This window comes from Rhinopithecus bieti, unplaced genomic scaffold (assembly GCF_001698545.2).
Source record: "Rhinopithecus bieti isolate Rb0 unplaced genomic scaffold, ASM169854v2 scaffold_11964, whole genome shotgun sequence".
NCBI classification, from domain to species: Eukaryota; Metazoa; Chordata; class Mammalia; order Primates; family Cercopithecidae; genus Rhinopithecus; species Rhinopithecus bieti.
Window position 1 is genome coordinate 6,943,953 of NW_016807677.1, and position 23,682 is coordinate 6,967,634.

Consider the following 23,682-nt stretch of genomic DNA (forward strand, 5'->3'; position numbering starts at 1 on the left):
AAGTAGGTGGAATGGGGAGGCAGATTTACCATGAAGCTAAGAAAGCTCCAGTTGTAGGACCCCGCATACATTGCCTCTCCCAAGGTCCTATACCAAATTATTATTATTATTATTATTATTATTATTATTATTATTATATTTGGAGACAGAGTCTCACTTTGTCACCCAGGCTGGAGTGCAGTGGCCCAATTTTGGCTCACTGCAATCCAGGGTTCAAGCTATTCTCATGTCTTAGCCTCCCGAGTAGCTGGGATTAGAGGCATGCGCCACCACACCCGGCTAATTTTTGTATTTTTAGTAAAGACAAAGGTTTCGCCGTATTGCCCAGGCTGGTCTCAAACCCGTGAGCTCAAGCAATCTGCCCGCCTTGGCCTCCCAAAGTGCTGGGATTACCAGCGTGACCCACCATGCCTGGCCTATTCCTAATTATTATATTCATAATTTTGTAATCTTATTCTTCAAGAAGCCCCCCTGCACACACACAAATTATATGTTTTAGGATTCAGAAAACTTGGATCTGTCCCTGCAGGTGAGTATCTATCAGATCAGTGAAAGACTGAAAAATGTGACCCCATTTTATATCTGAAACAATTCTGTCTTGATTCAAAAGAGATGAGTTACAGAAGCTGTTTCCTATTTCAATAAACAACACAAATTCAGGTGGGCGAGGTGGCTCACACCTGTAATCCTAGAACTTTGGGAGGCCGAGGTGGAAGGATCCCTTGACCCTAGGAGTTTGAGATCAGCCTGGGCAACATAGTGGGATCCTGTCTCTACAAAAAATTAAAAAATTAGTTGATCATGATGGCGCATGCATGTGGTCCCAACTACTCAAGAGGCTGAGGTAGGAGAATCACTTGAGCCCAGGAGACCAAAGCTGCAGTGAGCCATGATCATTCCACTGCACTCCAGCCTGGGCAACAGAGCGAGACTCCGTCTCAAAAATAAATAAATAAATAAAATCCAGCCAATGGCTTATCTGCCAAATGCTAATAATAAAATTTGAGTAAGTCAAATGAATTTGGCTATCTCACATGTCATGGCAACAGGTACAGACATATATAAGAAGCCACAGGGCCGCAGGAGCTAAGGGAGTTCAACATTATGGAAATATCAACGATAATGGCAAACTGTTCAAAGGGTTCTAACTAAGGAATACTAATAAGTCAGAAATCTTGGATGTGGCTTAGCATGCAACTTGTTAATCACTGAAAAGAGTTAAGAAGCCCAGTGGATGCTGTGAGCCCTTTTGTATTCTACAATGGAACTGAATTCTCATTGTGATCATGTGGCTGTGAATTAAAACTCTTCTGTTTGCAGGGAATATTAAGATGCTGACTTTCTGCCTGTCAGTTCTCTTCTTTTTCTGTCTAATCTGCCACCGAATTTCTCCCAGACTAAGAAATGCAAACAAACTTTGAGCCAAACTGATGAATATCTATGTTCATATAATGCAAATCATCCTGGGAACAACCTGGTTGGGTATAATCTCGAAGCTCTCCATGACATACTTCCTATGCAAGCAAAACACACACAAAAACATTCCATTAAGGTGTTCGTTAATGGAGTGGCAAAAAAGAGATCTAAAAGGCCTCATAAGCCAGCCATTTTAAAAATACAGAGCAAATGAAGTTTGGGAATGTTTATGCAGGAAACATTCCTCCCACACTTCTCAGTTCCTGGGGCATACATTATGCAAATTGCTTTACCACAGCACCAATCTCCTTTTTTCTTTAGGAACCCTTTGTGTCCCCACCCTGTTGCAGGCTAGCTGGGAGCACGCCCTCCACCGCCTGCCGGCTGCCAGAGCCACACACATAATGTGGGCTTTGTTTATGTGTCCATAAATATTTGACAATTCAGAAGCACTGCAGTTCCCAGCACAAACAGAAAAGAATATTTCTAGGCAATTTCAGGGTCATCAGCACACTATAAGGACTCCCCCAAACAGAGACAGACACACAAAGACAGGAATGAGGGGGTCACTCAGGGTGGGAACTATGTCAAGTGGGTCAGTCTCGGGGGTAGATTTGCCAAGCTGGCACTACAGGTATAGGAAAAACTGAAGGGCTTTTGTTGCTCAAAGAAAACCTCTTCTACCTGACCATTATGCCTTGGCATCCATTTGCACATGTATTAGGAGTGAGCTAAATCCCTTAGCTAAACTCAAATGGAAACCTGGCAGCATTACTGGCTCTTACACTCTTCCTGCTAGAGAATTCCTAGAAGAAAATTCCTGACTATTCACAGTGCCATTCTTTGGTGAAAGCTGCAATTGCAGGTCGACAGCCACATACTGCATAGAAGCCTACCTATGTAGCAGAGCGTCAACAATAAGGACTTGATAGGGGTCAGTAATGGCTCCTGGGCTTGCTGAAATCTTAAGCACTCTGCTATGAACGGCAGCCCACAAAGTCCATTTAAAGTACTCAAATATAAGGAATTTTCTGCTCTTTCTGTACTACTCCCTATATCTAAACTCCTCATTCAGTTCTGACCTCCTACAAAACTAAAATCAGTTTATTTTCAATTGATAATAGTGACTTAATAATCAATCGGTATAACAAGGGCAAACTACAAGGGAAAGAGCTACCTGTAGTCCTGATATCATTTTCTTTGCTTCTTCCATTTCTTTTTCTAAATATTCTTGTTGTTCCAACAGCTGTTCTTCCCATGAGGTCTCCAGATAGGTTCCAGGGCTCCCTGGCCGCCAGTCTCGAGATAATGGAGACTCTGTCTCCTCTACAAAATGAAAAGAGGGAGAACAGTTCATGTTGAAGAAAACTGATTTCCGGCAGAAAGCGTTCACAGGGTAGCGTTCACAGGTTCGGGTCACCTGCGTTCTGAACCTGTTCTCACAGCACAGACTGGACTCTCCACCAGGTGGGGTTGTGAGGCCTCAGGCTCACTTGGTGCTAGAACAATCTATACTCTTTTAAAACACTTAGGAAGTAGAAGATTTCCCCTATGGGAGCCTTGGTATGCACCACACAGACTTTACCCTTGATTCTTAGAACTGGCATTCCAAGAGCCTGATTTTTGCCAGGTACAAAGAGAGGAGCTGTCAGATGCAATGAAAACAAAATCTTACTGGTTACTCTGAAGGTTTAGTGGGGAGACCTCAATTCAATATTCCTTTGACCACTCGGTCATAACTGGACCACTTTCATACAGAATACTGTGTGAGTCACACAGCAAACAAACCAATAAAAACAAACCTGCACAAACTGTTTAGCATCACTTTTATTTTCCTAGCTTTAAGGTCTCTTTGCTCTGGTTTCCTTGTCTATTTTACACGATCTAATTGTATGTACAGCCATTTAAAATGCATATTCTAGAATTCAGAAAGGCATAAACTCTTTCAGTGAGTTTCTTCATTCATGAGACGAGTATAATAACCCCTCTGGGTTGCCATGAAGATTAAATGAGGTAACTCATGTGCAGAGCCTGCTGGTGCCTGGCCGAGAGGAGCACTCAATAAATGCTCTCCCTCTCTCTCTAAGTCCTCAGGAGTTTTGACTCAGTAACATGACTGACTCTTTGGTACTAATGCCAGGGTTAGACGGGGAGCAGAATACAGAATAATTCCATTACAGTTTTTCTTCTGAGGGCCTCTGTTTCATTACAACTCTTGTGAGTAAATAAAATTCTAAGTCTTGCACTTTGCTTCTTACATGTTTCTCTCTCTATGCAAGAAAAAAAAGAGCAACTGAGATAGAGTATGTAAGTCTAAACAAAGGGAACTGTTTGTGGTCCTTTCTGTAGCTTCATACCAAGCCTGATACAGACCTGCTCTCTACTCTCTGTGTCCTCACAGACACCTCAGCTCATACAATATACTTCTGGTCCCAATTTGAGTTATGTAAATCCTGCAATTATTTGTGTAAGATAGGAATAATAAAAATGTTTACTTGAGTAAGGCTTTTGACTGCCCCAAAGTCATTTCCTAATTCATAGGCAGCCAGCTGAGAAAGGGCCTGTCTATGCTGCTGCAAGATTTTTGACAGCTAGGACATCAGAAATTACATTCTGGAAGAGGATAACCACATTAATTGACTCAAAGTCATTAGAGCCCTCTAGTGCTGACCCTGCACACACTATGGAGATGGGGAAGGCCAGGGAGCTTACTGGTGGTCAGGACCTCTAAATTCTTCAAGCTGGCTGTTCCTTGAACCAACCCAGGCAGGCGTAGAGATAGTACCTGTTCTGGTCTCTATTCCTTCAGAGGGAATAATCACAAAATCTGCCTTCTCTTCTGACTGGGTTATAATGGACTCACTCTTGGCACTGTGGATTGGACTGGCTGAAGTCAGGCTGTGATTGAAGAAAAAGGAAGAAAAATGATTATTATGAAGAGTTGTTCAGAAAGCAGCTTTCATAATTTATTCCTGAGAACAGGGACATGTTCTTATTCATCTTACTCCTCCATGGCTAACACAGTACTTGGCCCACAGAAAATAAAATATTTAATGATTAACCTTTTGAATGAATCAAATTAATATTGAATAAAGGAATGACCCAGTCCTATAAAGTCTTTTCCACAACAAGGATGCCTTTAAGGCTAATTCATTGAGAAGAGATTTACCAAAATGATGGGTAATCTAGCATTCAAGTTTTGTTTTGTTTTACCTCCCACCACCTCTGCCATCACCATCCCTGGGCCCACATTCAAAGACTGATGCCAGTCTGTGTCTAGTAGCTTTTGGAGCTAGAAGGTATTTTGGAGCTAGAAGTGTATTTATTTCCAATACACTGATCTCTCACAGATACAGGCACTACCAGCCAAGTTATCATGGCAGATCAGCTCTGAGCTGATTACAAAGGAGAGTACAGGGTGGGGGTGGTTCAAGGGGAAAAGTTGCTGGAGAACGTACATTGCCAGGCTGGGCAGAGGAGCAGTTATATATCAATAACTGAGCTAGAGCATGACAAGGGGAAGATAATATGTCAAAAGGGGAAATACCTGCTAGGGATAGTGGAGTAAGGGTTTACTTGATTTATTCCTATCAAAGAGTTATTTATATTTCTGACACAACACTTTCAAATTGTTCTCAGAATCTTCTCAACAATTCTTAAGGTTTTGTTTTGTTTTATTTTTTTCAGACAGGGTCTCACTCTGTTGCCCTGGTTGGAGTGCAGTGGCTCCATCATAACTCATGGCAGTCTCAAGCTCCTGGGCTTGAGCAAATCTGTCTCAGCCTCCCGAGCAGCTAGGACTATAGGTGCATAAGATGCCCAGCTAATTTTCAAATTATTTTGTAGAGACAAGGTCTCCCCATGTTATCCAGGCTGGTTTCGAACTCCTGGGCTCAAGTGATCCTCTCTCCTCAATCTCTGTACTGGGATTACAGGCATGGGCCACCATACCTGGCCCTTAAGTTCTGATATAACTACTAGCCTTGGAAGGAACTATGCAGATTTTCAGGGAAGTGGAATTGTAAATCTCCAAAAAAACTGCAAATCTATTAAGACAAGATGGGAATGTGAGGCTGGTGCTTCCATGTGACAGGGAAAACGAGTCTCGAGCCATTTCTCTTTGCACTGCACCTTGAGAACATCAGCAATGAAACAATCTCAGGGGCTGAGGGGTCTCCTGGCCCAGCCCCCTCTCAGGAATTCTTTCCAAATCTATCACCCAGACAACAGTGAAAGTGGCTAGGATTCACTGACCCACTTAATGTGCCCCTGAAGTCTCCCAGGCGAATCCTCACAACCACCATCAGGAGTTAACATTTTGTCTTCCTAGAATCCAGTAAAAACAAGAGCCAGGCATGGTGGAGGCAGCCAGGTACTTCAAAAGCGGTGAGGAAGCATGCGACTAGTGTCTCATCCTCCTCATTGCCCATATTTTAAGGGCTTTGGTGGGAATGACCTCAACTAGAAATACATTCTCTTCCTTCTTAGAACTACAGAAAACATTTTAAAGCTTTTAAATTGAAATGCCAAATTAAAGAAAGTTGCTTAACCATATCTATAGATCTATAACCCAAACAGGCGGAAGGGGTAGGGAGTGGCAAGAAGTGATATTCTGAAATAGCAATTGCTTTCTGGAACTTTCTTATTCATCTTTCACCACTTAGGCAATCTTGACTTCCAGGCCAACATGAATTCGCTGCTTGAAAAGCTCTCATCCAAGGGTACTATGTCATTCACAAGGAGAATAGATTTGTGCCTGCTCAGGCCTCAGCATTTCCCTTCTTAGAGAAATGGGGATCCAAGCATAGAAAGCGGACTGCAAGAGCTGCTCATCTTTGAGAAACAAGAAAGCAACACTTTCTCATCTGACAAGGTGCTATGGATGACATGTTCCACCCTCCGCCTTTGCTGGACCACAGCACATGTGAGACAAAGTCGGGGAGGAGGGTGCAGTGTGAACCTAGGATGCTAGAAAACTGCTTTCCTAAAAGCACAGACGCATGCTCAGCTCCTTCTCCCTCCTGAGAGAGTTATCTCCCATATAAGGGCAGAAGGAGGCGGATGTCTGGATATCCAACCCCGCTGGGGGAGTGGCAGAGCAGCCAAAGGAAAACAACATTTCTCTTTCTTGAATTGAGGCTGCCAATGTGAGGCCACCGAGAGGTGAGACCATGAAACTCGATGGCCAAGTGGAGAGATAAAGGACCTCAGGCAGGAAACTCCCGAGGCACATGTCAGAGCAGGCACCCTGCTGCCTCCCTAAGAAGTACCTCATGGACAAGGAATATGCATTAAATCCTCTGCCCCAGGTCAGAGAAAATATTTTAATGCTAATTAATTATGTATATGACAGGCTCCTCCCTGATTAGCTTAAAAGTTCTATTTTATAAACAAATAATCCCCTATTTAGCATCATAATCCTCTCTGAGGTCAGAGAATGACTGATAGGTCTGGGCTGATATATTTCTTAATTCCCATAGGTCTAATAGCTCTTCTATCTCAATTTATCAGACAAGCAATCCTGCAGCAAAGATACTTCCAAATCCTACTCAAATTAATTTTTTTAAACGGATAATAGGCAATAAGGAAGAGTTCTATATCCTCAAGAAGTGCCCTCCCCCACCAAAGACCCTGGCAGGGGCTACGGCTACTCCTCCTGCCCCCATGCTGGCTCCACTTCCTAAGCCCACCCACCGTATTTTATAGTGATAACCCCTAGTCAGCAGTCGATCCTCCCAACATAGTGCTCCCACCACCCCGCCTGTCTCTGGCCAACAGCATCCTCCAGCCCTGCCCCTGCTCCCACCCTGGCCACCCACTTCCAAAGCCAGAGTGGCTTCAGCTCACCATTTGACTTGCGTCCCTCCCATGGTCCCCCTCCTGCCTCAGGCTTCAGCAAGCCTGCGTCCCCAGGTGAAGTGGAGGGCTGAGAGTCACATCGCTCCCAAATCCAGGCATGTCTCCCCGCGCTGGGGCTGGAAAACGCCTCCACGGGAAGGCCAGCTAGCAGAGCTACTGGCCCGGCTCGCGGGAGAAAGTGGGAACGGTGGCGGCGGCGTCTCGGCCCCAGCGACGGGGATGCTCCAGGCTCTGAAGCGCGCCGTCCCGGCAGCTCAGACTGTGCCGCAGCCCGGCCCCGGCGGAAGCTGCCTCCACTCGCAGGCTGCCGGCCCCTGGCCGCTGCATCTTGGCCTCCGCGGACGCTCGGCGCCGGGCATCCCCCCTGGTGGGGGCATCTCAACCCATCTCCCACTGGGAGGGAGGCTCTCGGCAGCGCAGGCTGCGCCTCGAGTCCCCAGCGGCGATCCCGCTCCGCGCCACCTTCCGGATCCCTTCCCGCCCCTCCCTCGGCTCCCTCTCCGGGCTGTCACAAGCGGCGAGGCAGCCGGGCTCCCACCCAAGCCAGTTCCACTGGCCAACAGACCGCTCTGGGCGGACGTTGAGGGTGCCGGCCAGGGGCGGGGCTGGGCGGGGTGGGGTGGGGTGGGGGCGTCGACGAGGGATTGGGGGATGCAAGGAGGGGAGACTGGGAGGCTCAGGATAGGCAGGGGAACAGCACCGTATTGGCAGAATCAAGAGGAGGGCTCTGGTGGTCTGCCCCGCACCGAAAACCTTGCCTTCTCCACTCTTGAGTCCTCCCTTCGTGGACCAGCCAGGGGTCGGTCGGACAGGTCAGACCCGCGTGGGGCTCTGGCCGCTCCTGGGGGTGGAGACTCCGACACTCCCCAGGAAAATTCGCTGAGCACCCATCCCCTCCCACCTTCCCCTCTGGCGTTTGGTGTGTTCTTTTTAACCAAGTAAGGATCATTTTGCTTGGCTACAGTGAGAGGATGGTATGCGGTTTTCGGTTTTCGGAGCAACAGGCTGGCAGGGCTTCCCCAGGGCGTCTCCGGAGGAGCAGTGGCAGGGGATGAGACACCCAGGGGCTATCCTTCCTTCTGAGCCACTCCCGTCCTGAGCAAGCCACACATCTGGGGGCTCCTGAGCTCTTCATGGGTCACAGAGCCACTAAGTGGGCTCCCTGGGAGGCGAGGGCTCAGAATGTGCAGGAACCTGCTGGGTTCCAGATAGCCACAAGAAGCCCTCTCCTTCCCTGGGGGCTCACTGAGGAAAAGGCAGCTACTAACCCAGCATGCCAAAGAGCTGGATGAGGGGTCAGCATTAGAAGAAAATGTCAAAATCGAATAGTGAAAAACAGGGTAAAGCAAACAATTCTCCTCTGGCCCCTCTCCTAGAAAACTGTCACCATTAGCTCACTGCAGCCTGATAGCCAGTGGGCCACTCATTCACACAGTCTCACAGTCTCACAGCCCTCCCCTCAGTCCTCCTGCCTTGGAGGAGAAAGCAGGTGTTCTCAGGAAGAAATCCACTCTTCCTCCTATCCCCCAACTCTAGCAGGCACTATCAGGCTTAGAAGAGTGAAAGGCCTGCTGACGTGCAGGAAGCAATAGATCTCATCATACAACAAAAACATCCTGTAATTCTGCTCCAGGTGATAACCTAAGCAGCAAGCAAGGAAGAAATGATTTAGATTCTCATTAAAAGCACACCTGCTGCTTAATGGGCACAGGGCTTCCTTTTGGGGTGATGAAGATGTCTTCTGAGTGGACAGAGGTGATAGTCGCACCACATTATGAAGCTACTAAGTGCCACTGAATTGTACACTTTATAATGTTTAATGGTTAATTTTATGCTAGGTGAATTTTATAAATAAAAAAGAGCCCATCTATTAAATGTAAAAGGTAAAAAGTTAGCAGTATATTAAAATACTAGAAAGAGTTCCATATGACCTCAATAAATTAGGAAATGGTGCATCAAAATAGGATGGAATTTTATGAGAAAAAAAGAGGAGGAAGAAAACAAAGACACATAACATACATACAATACAAAGAACAATTAGCCCTAAATAAAGCAGATTACACAGGGCTGGGATAGGAAAGAAAAGGTCATTAGAGCATAAATTATGATTCAGCAACAAAATGAAGTTAGTGAAAACACGATCTGGGGAGTGTTTATAGGAGCATGATTTACATAAGCCAGGAAAGTAATCTTTTTCTGCCACTGATAAGGTTCTTATTAGGGCACTGTATCCTGTTTTGGTCTCTGTACTTGGCTCTAAGGAATACAGACAACTTTTAGCTAGAGTCGCAAACATCATTAGCTTGCTCAAATGCATACTAATCAGCCACAGTTCCTGTAGAGGAAAGCTGGAAACATTCTAATGCTCTCAGACAACTCTGCTCAATTTCTATGAGCTTTACACAGACTTTTCAGGCCATACCTTAAGAGTTACACTTAGGCTCAAGGACAGCACAATGGAACTGGCTATCATAAACACTGGCACCTGATATGCAAATGTCAGAACCACTGGACTGGGCCCTGACAGGTTCCAGCCATACCCCCATGTGGTCACAGTTAAGCACTGGCACTGGGACTGCACAGATTCCATTTGTGGGAAATAAAGCAGCACCCGACCCTACCTTCCTACCCTCCTGCCAGCACAAACCCACAAAGCACTGCTAAGGGGTATCCCTTTAAAGCCAAACATAAACTGAGGGGAGAAAAAGGGCTTAGATGCCTTTTTGCTTGTTGTATTGTTACTTGAAGCCAAGAACTCCAAGAATCCCCCAGAATTCAGGTTTCAGAGGCCACAGTTACCTGGAGCAGCTGGACTCAGACGGGGACCTTTGTTGCCCTTCATACTGCTGCACTAGGGCCCGCACGCTCCAGTATGGATTCTCAATTTCCTCATCCATGCTGCTGTTCCTAAAGTCAAAGGACACCAGCAAAGGGAGGGTGTCAGTCCTTCAGATCTGATCAACTCAATGAGTACAGATAGACTGCCACTCTGCGAGCAGTATAATAGATGAGTAAGACAAACCCCCTGCCTCAAAGACACTTGGTACCTAGCAGGGAAGGCAGACACAAAAGTGATTCACCAATCTCTGCAACACCTCAGGGTCCTGCTCTCTCTTAGCAGATGCACAACAACCGGCAAAGCATTTCCTGCCATGACTCCCCAGGACAACCTGACCTTTGGGTACATTCCAGGGTAGAGCTTCCCCTAGATGAACTGGAACACTGCTCCCACAGACCTCCCAGTGAAGAAAACGCACTGTGCCAAAGGTGTATATTTAAATTTTGGGCACCAGAGCAAAAACTTATACACATGATTCCTTTACTTTCTGCTAAATGCAAAATAAAAATAAACATCTCAGAAGAAAAGGCTTTTTTCTTTTGAGAGTGCCCTCCCCTACCTCCCCACTCCATGTTCTTTTCTGCAATCTGGGGATGTTTGGGTGACATTTCTATCTACTGCACTGTATCATCTAACAGAAGAAATATCAGAGAGAGGGATCAGTTCCCATCCCCAGATTTCTATCATTACCTCTGTCTGTATCGAAAGACATCCCGTCCTGATCGGGACATGTCATGACACACATCGGCCAGAGCAGCAGCTGCTCCCTGGGCAACAGCAGTGGCACAATGTGGTCGGTGATTTTGTAAAGGGGCTCTGGAGTCCCGTCCTTGGTTCACCGTCCTGCTAGAGCCAGGTTTGAAATGAGCTGCCAAGGCAAGGACCAGCCTCATGATAGACTTCAGGTTTCCGTCCACAATATCTGAAGGACAAAACAGACCAAGAGGTCCTAAGAGGGAGGCAAAAGCTGAGGACTTATGCATTTAATATGTATTGCTAGTGATACAGGTAAGCAAGGCAGTCAGGGTCTCAGTCCTAACAAAGCTCTGGGCAACAAAGGAGACAGAATATATAACAGCAATGACAATAAAGTAAGGTCACGTGTTTTGATAAGAGAAGTACAGGAATCTTTGGGAGGTCCGAGTAGAGATATCTTATCTAGACGGCTCAGAGAAGGATTCCTAGAGGAAGTGGGTTCTAAACTGAGACTTGATTGATGAAGAGTAGCACTTTAGTTAGATAAGAGAAAGACAAAGAGTATTCCAGGAAGAGGGAACAGCAGGTGTGAAGGTCTTGAAGTGGGAGACAGCGCGATATGTTAGAGCTATGCCATCCAGTATGGGAACCATTAGCCACCTGTAGCTATCTTTGCTCACTGCAACCTCCACCTCCCGGGTTCAAGCGATTCTCCTGCCTCACCCTCCTGAGTAGCTGGGACTATAGGCACCTGCCACCACGCCCGGCTAATTGGTTATATTTTTAGTAGAGACGGGGTTTCACCATGTTGGCCAGGCTGGTCTTGAACTCCTGACCTCAGGTGATCCGCCTGCCTCGGCCCCCAAAGTGCTGGGATTACAGGCGTGAGCCACAGCGCCCGGCCCACCTGCTTCCTTTTTTATAATGTGGCTATTAGAAACTTTTTTTTTTTTTGAGACAGAGTCTGACTTTCTCACCCAGGCTGGAATGCAATGGTACTATCTTGGCTCACTGCAACCTCTGCCTCCTAGGTTCAAGCAATTCTCCTGCCTCAGCCTCCCAAGTAGCTGGGATTACAGAAGCCCACCACCACGCCCAGCTAATGTTTGTATTTTTAGTAGAGATGGGGGTTTCACCATGTTGGCCACGCTGGTCTCAAACTCCTGACCTCAAGTGATCAGGAATGTGATCAGGGAGGCCTAGCCTTCCAAAGTGCTGGGATTATAGGTGTGAGCCACTGCGCCCCGCCTGCTATCAGAAGCTCTTAAGTTACCTATGTGACTTACATTCTATTTCTGTGACACAGCACTGTGGTGGAGGAAGTGAAAGAAGTTCAGCATAGCCAGAGCCCAGAATGCGGGGGGACACAGGGAAAGGTGAGGCAGCAGAGGGGTGAATCGGGGGGTGAATCAGAAGGGGGATCACACAGGGCATGGGAGGCCACAGGAAGGACTCTGGATTTTTTTTTTTTTTTTTTTTTTAAACAGAGGCTCTCCATTCCCCCCCAGGCTGGAGTGCAGTGGCCAGATCTCAGCTCACTGCAAGCTCCGCCTCCCGGGTTTACGCCATTCTCCTGCCTCAGCCTCCCGAGTAACTGGGACTACAGGCGCCCGCCACCTCACCCAGCTAGTTTTTTGTATTTTTTAGTAGAGACGGGGTTTCACTGTGTTAGCCAGGATGGTCTCGATCTCCTGACCTCGTGATCCGCCCGCCTCGGCCTCCCAAAGTGCTGGGATTATAGGCTTGAGCCACCGCGTCCAGCGGACTCTGGATTTTATCCTAAGGGTCCTCAGATACAGAGGAGTGGCATGAGTATATGTACTCTTAGAAAGATCATTCTGACTGCAGTGTGGAGAGCAGATGAGAAGGGGACAATAATCAATGCCGCAGGACTAACTCAGACTGTTTACACTTCTCCAGGTAAATGACAATGATGTCCTAAATGGCAGTGTTCCCTCAAAATAGCTGACTTTAATGGGCCAGATCCCCAAGCCCACTCCACATGGGAACCAGATCAGAGGTATCATGAACTCTAAATTTTGCCCTAGAAATAAAAGAGGAATGTAGGCAGAAAACAGTGTGGTAAGTCTGGTGAAAGTCAATGTAAGGAAATGGGTAAAATTTTATTTTATTTTTTAGCTTTGTATCCTTTAAATATACAAGTCTTGGAAAAGGATTATTTGTGTTTTTTCTTTTTCACCTTTTGTTTTAGAAGCAGGTGGTACACATGCAGCTTTGTTACAAAGGTATATTGTGTGATGCTGAGGTCTAGGGTACGACTGAACTCATCATCCAGATAGTGAGCACAGTACCCAACAGGTAGTTTGCAGCCCTTCCCCCTCCCTCTCTCCCTCCTCTAGTAGTCCCCAGTTTCTACTGTTCTCATCTTTTGTCCCAATGTGCACCCAATGCTTAGTTCCCAATTGTAAGTAAGAACATACGGTGTTTGGTTTGCTGGTTCTGCATTAGTTTGCTTAGGATAATGGTCTCCAGCTGCATCCATGTTGCAGCAAAGGACATGATTTTATTTTTTTATGGCTGCATAGTATCCTGTGGTATATATACACCACATTTTCTTTATCCACTCCACTGCTGATGGGCACCGGAGTTGATTCCATGTTTTTGCTATTGTGAATGGTGCTGCAATGAACCTACAGGTACATGTGTCCTTTTGGTAGAGTGATTTATTTTCCTTTGTGTATATACCTAGTAATGGGATTGCTGTAGTTCTTGGAGAAATCTCCAAACTACTTTCCACAGTGCCTGGACAAAGTCACATTCCCACCAACAATATATGTGTCCCCTTTTCTCCACAGCCTCTCCAACATCTGTCATTTTTTGACTTTTTAACAAAAGCCATCCTGACTGCTGTGAGATAGTATCTCATTGTGGTTTTGATTTGCATTTATCTGATTAGTGCTGATGAGCTTTTCTTCATGTTTGTTGGCCACTTGTACATCTTCTTTTGAGAAGTATGCTGTATATGCCCTTTGCCCACTTTTTAATAGGGTTATTTGTTTTTGCTTATTGATTTAAGTTCCCTATAGATTCTACATATTAGACTTTTGTCAGATTCATAGTTTATGAATATTTCCTCCCATTCTATAGGCTATCTGCTTACTCCCTTGATAGTTTATCTTGCTATGTAGAGGCTCTTTAGTTTAATTAGATCCCAACTGTCAATGTTTATGTTGCAATTGCTTTGAGGACTTAGTCATAAATTCTTTGCCAATGCCAATATCAAGAAGGGTTATTTCCTAGGTTTTCTTCTAGGATTTTTACAGTTCAAGGTCTTACATTTAAGTNCCCACTTTTAATAGGGTTATTTGTTTTGCTTATTGATTTAAGTTCCCTATAGATTCTACATATTAGACTTTTGTCAGATTCATAGTTTATGAATATTTCCTCCCATTCTATAGGCTATCTGCTTACTCCCTTGATAGTTTATCTTGCTATGTAGAGGCTCTTTAGTTTAATTAGATCCCAACTGTCAATGTTTATGTTGCAATTGCTTTGAGGACTTAGTCATAAATTCTTTGCCAATGCCAATATCAAGAAGGGTTATTTCCTAGGTTTTCTTCTAGGATTTTTACAGTTCAAGGTCTTACATTTAAGTCTTTATTCCATCCTGAGTTAATTTTTGTATATGGTGATAGGGATCTAGTTTCATTCTTCTGCATATGGCTGGCCAGTTATCCCAGTACCATTTATTGAATAGAGATTCTTGTCCTCATTGCTTATTTTTGTTGAGTTTGTCAAAGATCACATGGTTGTGGGTGTGGAACTTTATTTCTGGGTTCTCTAGTCTGTTCCATTGGTCTACATGTCTGTTTTTATATCAGTACCATATTGTTTTGGTTACCATAGTCTTGTAGTATAGTTTGAAGTCAGGTAATGTGACACCCTAGCTTTGTAGCTTTGTTCTTTTTTTCTTTTTTGAGATAGAGTTTCCCTCTGTGTCGCCCAAGCTGGAGTGCAGTCGCGTGATCTCAGCTCACTGGAACCTCGGCCTCCCGGGTTCAAGCTATTCTGCTGTCTCAGCCTCCTGAGTAGCTGGGACTATACGCACATACCACCACACCCGGCTAATTTTTGTATTTTGAATTTCTTTCACCTCTTTGGTTAGATGTAGTCCTAGATATTTCTTTTTTGTGTGTAGTCATTGTAAGTGGGATTGTGTTCATAATTTGTCTCTCAGCTAGAATGTTATTAGTGTATAAAAATGCTACTGATTTGGCCAGGCACGGTGGCTCATGCCTATAATTCCAGTACTCTGGGAGGCTGAAGCAGGTGGAGATCAGGAATTTGAGACCACGGTGGCCAACATGATGAAACCCCGTCTCTATAAAAATACAAAAATAAGCCAGCATGGTGGTACATGCCTGTAGTCCCAGCTACTTGGGAGGCTGAGGCAGGAGAATCACCTGAACCCAGGAGGCGGAGGCTGCAGTGACGTGAGATCACGACACTGAACTCCAGTCTGGGCAACAAAGCAAAGCTCCATCTCAAAAAAAATAAAATAAATGCTACTGATTTTGCGCACTGATTTTACATCCTGGAACTTTACTCAAGTCGTTTATCAGTTCTAAGAGCCTTTTGGGTTTTCTAGGTATAGAATCATATCATCAGTGAAGAGAGATAGTTTGACTTTTTCTTCTCCTATTTGGATGCCTTTTATTTCTTTCTCTTGCCTGATTGCTCTGGCTAGGACTGCCAGTACTATGCTGAGAAGGAGTGGTGAAGGATTCTTTGATACCTCCTACAAGGTGCTCTCACTGATCAGTATTGGTCCCATCTAAATGATCTAAACACAGAGAACACTAATAATCCAACACGAACCGTTCTGCCCCTATTGTCGTGAGACCCAAAGACAATCAGACCCAGGAACTGATGTTGAAACAAAACCAGACCTATAGTCAGTTCTCGAGAAACAGCAAGAGAACTAGGGAGCCTATGCTCTGTAAGAACACCTACGTTGTTCCTTCCTTGAAGCCTGGGCTCAAAATAGCCCGGCAAACCCATCTGGGCCAAGCCACTATAGAAGAGGGCAGATGCAGAGGTCACTGAGCTGCTTTCATCCTGCCTAGAATGTTCCATGGTATCCAAAAAAGGGCTATAAAATGTTTCCCTTCTAAAAAGCTGGACGGAAAAAAATGTAGGTTATGAGTATCTTAAATAATATTTTGTCATGAAACCCAAGGAACTTAAAATGTAATCTCTTCATTTTTGATAACTTAAATGGGAAATCCTAAAGTTAATATCCCAATATTGTAATTTCTTCTCTCTTTTTTAAAAAATAGAGACAGAGCCTCACTATGTTGCCCAGGATGGTCTCAAACTCCTGGGCTCAAGTGATCCTCCCGCCTTGGCCTCCCAGTGCTGGGATTACAGGTATGAGCCACCATGCCTGACCATAACTTCTTCTCTAACCACTAATTTTCCTACATACACTCAAGCAAATCTGTATTCAATTAAAACGAATGTCTGGGCACAATGGCTCACGCCTGTAATCCCAGCACTTTGGGAGGCCAAGGAGAGGCGGGTGGATCACCTGAGGTCAGGAGTTCGAGACCAGCTTAACCAACACGGTGAGACCCTATCTCTAATAAAAATACAAAATTAGCCAGGCATGGTGGCACATGCCTGTAATCCCAGCTACTTGGGTGTCTGAGGCAGGAGAATCACTTGAACCAGGGAGGCAGAGGTTGCAGTGAACCAAGATTGTGCCATTGCACTCCAGCCTGGGCAAGAAGAGTAACTCCATCTCAAAAAATAATAATCATGAAATATAAAATAAAAATAAAATAAAATGAATGGAGACTTTCTATCTCCCCACAGGTCACAACCAAGGATTTTCCTGAGGCTAGCACTCACTGATTAACATTGAGTATACTCATGCACCAAGGACGTGATGAGGCACTGACCTTTAGCCGAAGTCTGGTGCATACGAATCTTTTTAGAGGCCACAAACTGTAGCACTTTCTCCACATTATTCTTCATCTCCTGTTGGTTACTGGGACTCAGCTGTACCCCACTCAGCTTTTCTCCTGCTGTTAGGAGAGACAAAATATACTAAGTTATAGGGAGGAACACTATCAAAGTTTAATAGCAGCTAGACACAGAGGAAGGGAAGATTTGATGTGAACACCAACATTATACATAAATATATAAATGAGTTAAGTCCTGGTGTTTGTCATTTAAATGGGAAATAGGAAAATGAAAGCCTTTTGGAAGGCTTTCAAATTTATACTTAGGGGTCTGTGAAGTTACTGTGTGTACATTTATTCAGTCAGCAAATATTCACTGAGCATCTACTGAATGGCAAGTACTCACTATTCTGAGCACCAAAGAAACAGGAGAGAACAAGAAGAATAAAGTCCCTCCCTTCATAGAATTTATATTTGCAGGAGTGGCTGACAACAATCAAGTTAACAAGTAAGTGTTTAATATAATTTCATAGTAGCGATACGTGCTTGAGGAAAAATAAAGTACAATGATCATGGTCTCTCTGATCATACATTTGGCAGCAGCCTGAATAAAGTAAAGCATGTTAAGATTTGAGGAGGCAGCATTCCAGACTGAGGAACCACAGGGACAAACCCCAAGCTCCGCTTACCTGAAGAACAGCAAGGGTAGTGTGGCTGGGGGAGTGAGCAAGGAGTCAAGTCCTAGGAAAGGCTAGACAGACAAGCAAGGCCAGGGAATGCGGGGCTTTCTTTTTTTTTTTTTGAGACGGAGTCTTGCTCTGCTGCCCAGACTGGAGTGCAGTGGCGTGATCTCGGCTCACTGCAACCTCCACCTCCCAGGTTCACCCCATTCTCTTGCCTCAGACACCCAGTAGCTGGGTCTCCCGAGGAGCTGGGTCTATAGGTGCCCGCTACCTCGCCCGGCTAATTTTTTGTATTTTTATTAGAGACGGGGTTTCACCGTGTTCACCAGGATGGTCTCGATCTCCTGACCTCATGATCCGCCCACCTCAGCCTCCCAAAGTGCTGGGATTATAGGCGTGAGCCACCGCGCCTGGCCCATGCAGGGCTTTCTGGACCAGAGCAAAGGGCCTGAATTTTATCCTAAGTGTAATGAGCAGCCAATGGAGAGTCTGAGACAAGGGAGTGACATAATCTGGTTTATGTTTTTAAAAGTTGACTGGCAGGGCGCCATGGCTTATGCCCATAATCCTAGCACTTTGGGAAGCCAAGGCAGAAGAACTGCCTGAGCCCAGGAGTTCAAGACTAGTCTGGGCAAGATGGCGAAAAACCCGTCTCTACAAAAATAATAAATAAATAAATAAATAAAATGGACTCTGCATGCAAATAGACTATGGAGAGAGGAAACAGCGAGATCAGTCAGAAGGATGATGAAAATAGTCAAGGCAGGACTTGAAGGTTTGGGCTAGAGTGGAAGTCTTGGCTGACTGATGAGAAGTTAGGTATCAGGTATACTGTGAATACAAAGCAGACAACACGTTTGAAGGATTCGATATAACATATGAGAAAAAGGACAATTAAGGATACCTTCTAAGTGTTCTGCTTTAACACCTAGGCAAATGATAATGTGGTGTGTTACTCAGATGAAGAAATTTGAAGAATAAAGGGATTGGTAGGGGGAAGGACATCCAAATTTCTGATTAGGATGTGTGAAATTTGAGTTGCATGTTACACATCCAAGTAGAGATATTGGATATTCATGTCTAGAACTCAAGGAAAAATTCAAGGCTAAAGATACAAATTTGGGAAGAAATCACTTAGGAGTAGAGAATATGTAAGAGGGCTGAACCTGCAGCATTCCAGCATTACAGGTCAGGAAGGAAATGAAAAGCCAAAAAAACAAAGGAAAGAAGCCCATGAGGAAGGAAGAAAACTAGAAGTTAACAGGATTCTGGAAGCCAAATAAAGAAAGTCTTTGAAGAGAAGAATGTTATCAACTATGTCAAGTATTGCTATGTTAAATAAAATGATGTTTGAGGCCTAGTCACTGGATTTGATAAGGTGAAGGATTGGCCACTGGATTTGATATGACCTTGAGGAAGGTGGTTTCAGTGGAGTGGGATCAAAAGCCTGATAAGGACAGGTTAAAGAAAGCATAGGAAATAAGGAAGTGGATTCAGTGAGTAAAGGCAAAATGTTGTGAGGAGTTTTTCTATCTAGCAAAGTCACAGTAGAAAGTTGTGTTTAAGAACCTGGGTTTTGGCTGGGCATGGTGGCTCACGCCTGTAATCCCAGCACTGTGGGAGGCCGAGGCAGGCATATCACAAGGTCAAGAGATAGAGACCATCCTGGCCAACATGGTGAAACCCCATCTCTACTAAAAAATACAAAAATTAGCTTGGCGTGGCGACACATGCCTGTAGTCCCAGTTACTTGGGAGGCTGAAGCGGAAGAATTGCTTGAACCCAGGAGGTGGAGGCTTCAGTGAGCCGAGATTGCGCCACTGCACTCCAGCCTGGCGACAGAGTGAGACTCCGTCTCGAAAAAAAAAAGAAAAAAAAGAAAAAAAAAATCCCTGAGTTTTGCGGGAGAGGGGATGGGGAAAAAAGAACCTAGGTTTTGGAAAAAGAAGAATACATATTCATATTACTTGTATAGACATAGAATGGGAAGTTTCTCTGGGAAGAAATGCAAGAAACTACTAACACTAGTTGCCTCTAGAAGGAAAAATGGGTAGCTGGTGGGGGGACATAAGTGGAAAAAGGAAGTTTGATCTTACATCCTTTTGTACATCTGGATTTCCTACTAGTCCATATATAACCTATTCAAATAAATGGAACATTAAATGTTTAAAACAGGCTTTGGAATTAAAGTAGATCTAGGTTTGCACCTCTACTTTGGCACTTACAATTATGTGACTTTGTAAAGTTGCTTAGCCTCTCCAAGCCTCATAAAATGAATAAAATAGTAGTAGTCATATTATACACCTATCATAAATCAAAATAGCATGCTAAGCTATTTTGTTTGACTCATACTAAGTACTATTTATTTTTATAAATCTTCTCTTTTAAGCTTGTTTCCTGAAAGTGGGGATAATATTATGTTTCCCAAAGATGTGATGATTAAATGAAATTAAACAAGATAGAAAGTGTTCAATCCTAGCATTTGCTATTACCGTTGCCATTATTGTCATCATTACATATGAATACTCTGATGAATTCATAAACTGTCCCAATGAGGTATTCATGGATGGGCTGCTTGTTGCAAACCTGGCTTCTTCCGTACCACTTGCAGGTCCTATATGCCTCAATAACTCAAAGTAAAGTCAGCTAACTAATGTAACAATAAATGGTTGAGAACCTATTATGTGCATTTGGCTACAGCTTGTATAAATAGAAAAACATTATACTACGCCTGCTCTTAAAGCGCTCAGATCACGCAGGATAGGTAATCAAATGATTACCACATAATTACTATTCAATGAGAGAAATAATAATAGAAATATGGAAAAATGCTATGGAAGTAAGGTTATGGTACCATCTAGTAAGAATGATGGCAACAACCCCAGGGTTCAAGACGAAAAAAACCTTTTATAAAGCATTATGGTAAAAGGGTCCTTTTGCCAGTAACATCCTCCTTTTGCCTGGCTACTACTTCCTTCTCTGGCCTTGGTTTAGATACCAATTCTTCTGGTAGGCCTCAGTTGAGACATCAATTCTGGCAAGCCAATCCCTGAACCCCTAAGACTGGGTGTGCCTCCTATGTGCTCCCATCTGTGCTTACCCCACTCTGGAGTACTAAGTACATTAATGGAATTGACTTCACTTTCTAGCCTTTCCAACTAGTTTGGTAGACTCTTGAGAGCATAGACTATTCTCATCCTCATATTCCCAAAACATAATTCAGTGCCTGGGACACAATGTTTATTGACTAATAAATAAATGAATTAACCTTGGGCAAGTATTTTAAGTCTTCTCTACCTCCACTGACATATATTCTAAAGAAAAAACCTGTTCTCAAGGGCATACGGAGGATAAAGAAGGCCAGGTTCTGGTCTATGTATTCTAGTATCAGAGTCCAGGGCCAACTGACCAACAATCTCGATGAGATATGCCAGGATCACCCCATCCCGGAGATCCTGTCGCAGGTCCTGCACAGGCTTCACTGCTGGCCTCTTCTTCAGTTGTGAATTCACCCAGGCCACATAGGCCTGCAGCTGTTGCTGAAAAACAAAAGACAGAAGTAAGAGAAAGGTGGCATATTAATCTCAGCTCTTACCTCATACCCTCTGAGGAAGCATTTTTGACGGGGGTATGATAAACAACCCACATCCAGAAGCGGGATAAATTTTTGAGGAAAGAAAGAAGAAAGATTATATCATGGTCAGACACAGCGCATGTTCACAAATTCTCTAGTTTTATACTAATCTCCAGGGATAAGCTAACCTCAGACTTGGGTGGCACTGTAGACACACATAAGCAGATGAGTCTTTCAATGACTATGACTCTTGCTTTCCTCAAGTTTTGCTCTGTTGACCAGGGATGAGGGCTTGGCCCAGAACCACAGCCAGTTTTCAGGTATATTCACGACTGTCAACAACCCACCACACTTCTCAGAAACAATCACTCGTGCCATATGCATAACGGACTGTGATACTCATACGAATTGCTCTTGGGCAACCAGGAATAAACAATAAACCATGCTCAGAACTGCCTCTCCCATAGCTGCTTTCTTCAAAATGAGACTTAAGTGAAATCATCTCATAGTCAACCCAAGATTTATTCTCCTGAGCCAATAATCCTAGGATTGCTACAGAGTTAGTTTTAATCCATGCTTTATATTGTCAAAGAGGATCTGGTTGCCGAAAACCTACACAAAGAAGGAAAAAGAAAGGCTACAGTGAGCAATATTCCTGAAGACTAAGAGGTATTTTCATTTACTTGTAGACAAAGCTAGGGCCCAGTATTATCAGAAACTGGTCAGGCATCTAGGCAGCGACATACAACTCATTCCAACCCTTGGACAACCTTACATATTACATTTTGTCCATGAAACAGAACTTGTATTCAGATGTTTATGCTGATTATTTGGTCAAAAGATGGGCACTAATATCAAAATATCACACAAACAATGTCACAGTCCAAGTAGCAGTTCTGACTGGTTTCTTTGCAGCCCAGAACCCTGAGCCTAAAATTTAAGTTCAAGGGCTAATTGTATCAAATTATAGTTTGGTTAAAATACAGTTGATTCCTAAGCCCTAAGTACTTCCTTAATGAAATAATGTTGGAAATTACTCACTGGCTGCTTCCTGAACATAAATTAAATCTTCATTATTTTTTCTCTGTGTCAATTTGTGAGAATAAATAACATCCTTTGGAAGACAGTACTAAGACAACAATCTATCAGCCACTGACAAACTGTAGGAAGTGCAATGATCAGGAGGAGGAATCTAATATTTATTGAGTACCTATCATGAACTAAACACAATTTTTGGTGTTTGACCCATGTTTTAATTAGCGAATGTACATGGGCCAGGGCCTGACATAAAACTGACGCTTACTAAATGGTCATTATTTTTGTCATCTTCATCTAATTCAATTCTCAGAAAAACAAACTACACTAGAGTTAGCATTATCTCCATTTTATGGATGAGGTTCAGAGAGGTTATGTAACTTCTCTAATGTCCCCATAGCTAGGACATAGCAGACATGGTATTAAAACCCAGTAATGTTGTCCCTGCATTTACCAAGGGCCTCTTGCTACCCAACTTACTCCACAGAACAGAAATGGCTGCACCTTCTGCCTCACATGGGCCAGACACCCATCACCAGGGACCAGATGAGATCTGTGATGCTCCAAGGTCTGCTCCCATTGTGCAGTCAGAACACTGCCTGAAGCAGACCAGGCAAAGCGCACCTCAGAGTGAACCACTCTGGTCTGAGGGAAAGCAGTTAAGTTCAGAAAAGACACTAAGGTGACAGGTGGGATTTGATTACCTGGCTTTTATATAAAACTCCTAACTGATTTCCCTGTATCTATTATCATTCTCAACCCACCCTCCACACATTCTTGCTTAAAATCTGTTACTGGTCTCCAGTTATCCTCAAAGATAAAATCCAATTGCCATTCAAGCTCGTCACGTGCTAGCCTTCACCTGTTCTCCAGCTTCACCCCAATTTCCCAAATACCCACCAAGCTTCAGCTCATCTGAATTATGTGCGGTTCCCCAAATGCACCATGCTTTCCAGCTGCTCCACCTCCTTCTAACTCCTGCCTTTTTTTTTTTTTTTGAGACGGAGTCTTGCTCTGTTGCTCAGGCTGGAGAGCAGTGGCGTGATCTCGGCTCACTGCAACCTCTGCCTTCCAGGTTCAAGCAATTCTCTTGTCTCAGCCTCCCGAGTAACTGGGACTATAGGCACCTGCCACCACACCCAGCTAATTTTTGTATTTTTAATAGAGATGGGGTTTCACCATATTGGTCAAGCTGGTCTTGAACTCCTGACCTCAGATAATCCACCCACCTCGACCTCCCAAAGTGCTGGGATTACAGATGTGAGCCACCGCATCCGGCCAACCTGCCTCTTCTTAAGTCTCAGCTCAAGCATCACTTTTTTCAGAAAGCCTCCCCTGACCTCTCAGATACCTCAGACTCCAATCTCCTTGAAGGCATCCTGTGTCACACAGTCGGTTCAACAATAATTTCAGGCACTGTACCCAGTTATGAGGTGACAACAAGCCCCAGCTTGCAGGTTGGTAGAAACAAAGCTATGATGGGGTACATAGGGTGCTAATAAAGTATCAGCCCAACCTGAACCCCAAGCTTCAGAGGGTCTCCTGAAGGAGGAAAAGAAGCAAAGACGACAGTGAACTCAAAGGAGCTGAGGTCTGAAATATGCTTTATGTGGAGAGTCACAATAGTTCAGAATTATTTGACTCAGAGTAGCA

General features: G+C 44.2%; 1 protein-coding gene across 8 annotated transcripts in view; it reads right to left on the minus strand.

The window, feature by feature from the left end:
- The window catches only part of DIXDC1 (DIX domain containing 1), a 100,528-nt gene that overhangs the window by 41,108 nt on the left and 35,738 nt on the right, over nucleotides 1-23,682 (minus strand). For 5 of the 8 annotated variants that reach the window (XM_017883212.1, XM_017883215.1, XM_017883214.1 and 2 more), the window contains 6 exons: nucleotides 20,830-20,959; nucleotides 16,735-16,860; nucleotides 10,805-11,036; nucleotides 10,075-10,182; nucleotides 4,202-4,314; nucleotides 2,594-2,742 (listed from right to left, as the gene is read on the minus strand). In XM_017883212.1, the coding sequence (XP_017738701.1) occupies nucleotides 2,594-2,742; nucleotides 4,202-4,314; nucleotides 10,075-10,182; nucleotides 10,805-11,036; nucleotides 16,735-16,860; nucleotides 20,830-20,959 (858 nt within the window). Of the gene's footprint in view, nucleotides 1-2,593; nucleotides 2,743-4,201; nucleotides 4,315-7,263; nucleotides 7,747-9,076; nucleotides 10,183-10,804; nucleotides 11,037-16,734; nucleotides 16,861-20,829; nucleotides 20,960-22,509; nucleotides 22,553-23,682 lie in introns of those variants that run through there. The other 3 variants (XM_017883217.1, XM_017883219.1, XM_017883218.1) reach the window with 3 other exon arrangements.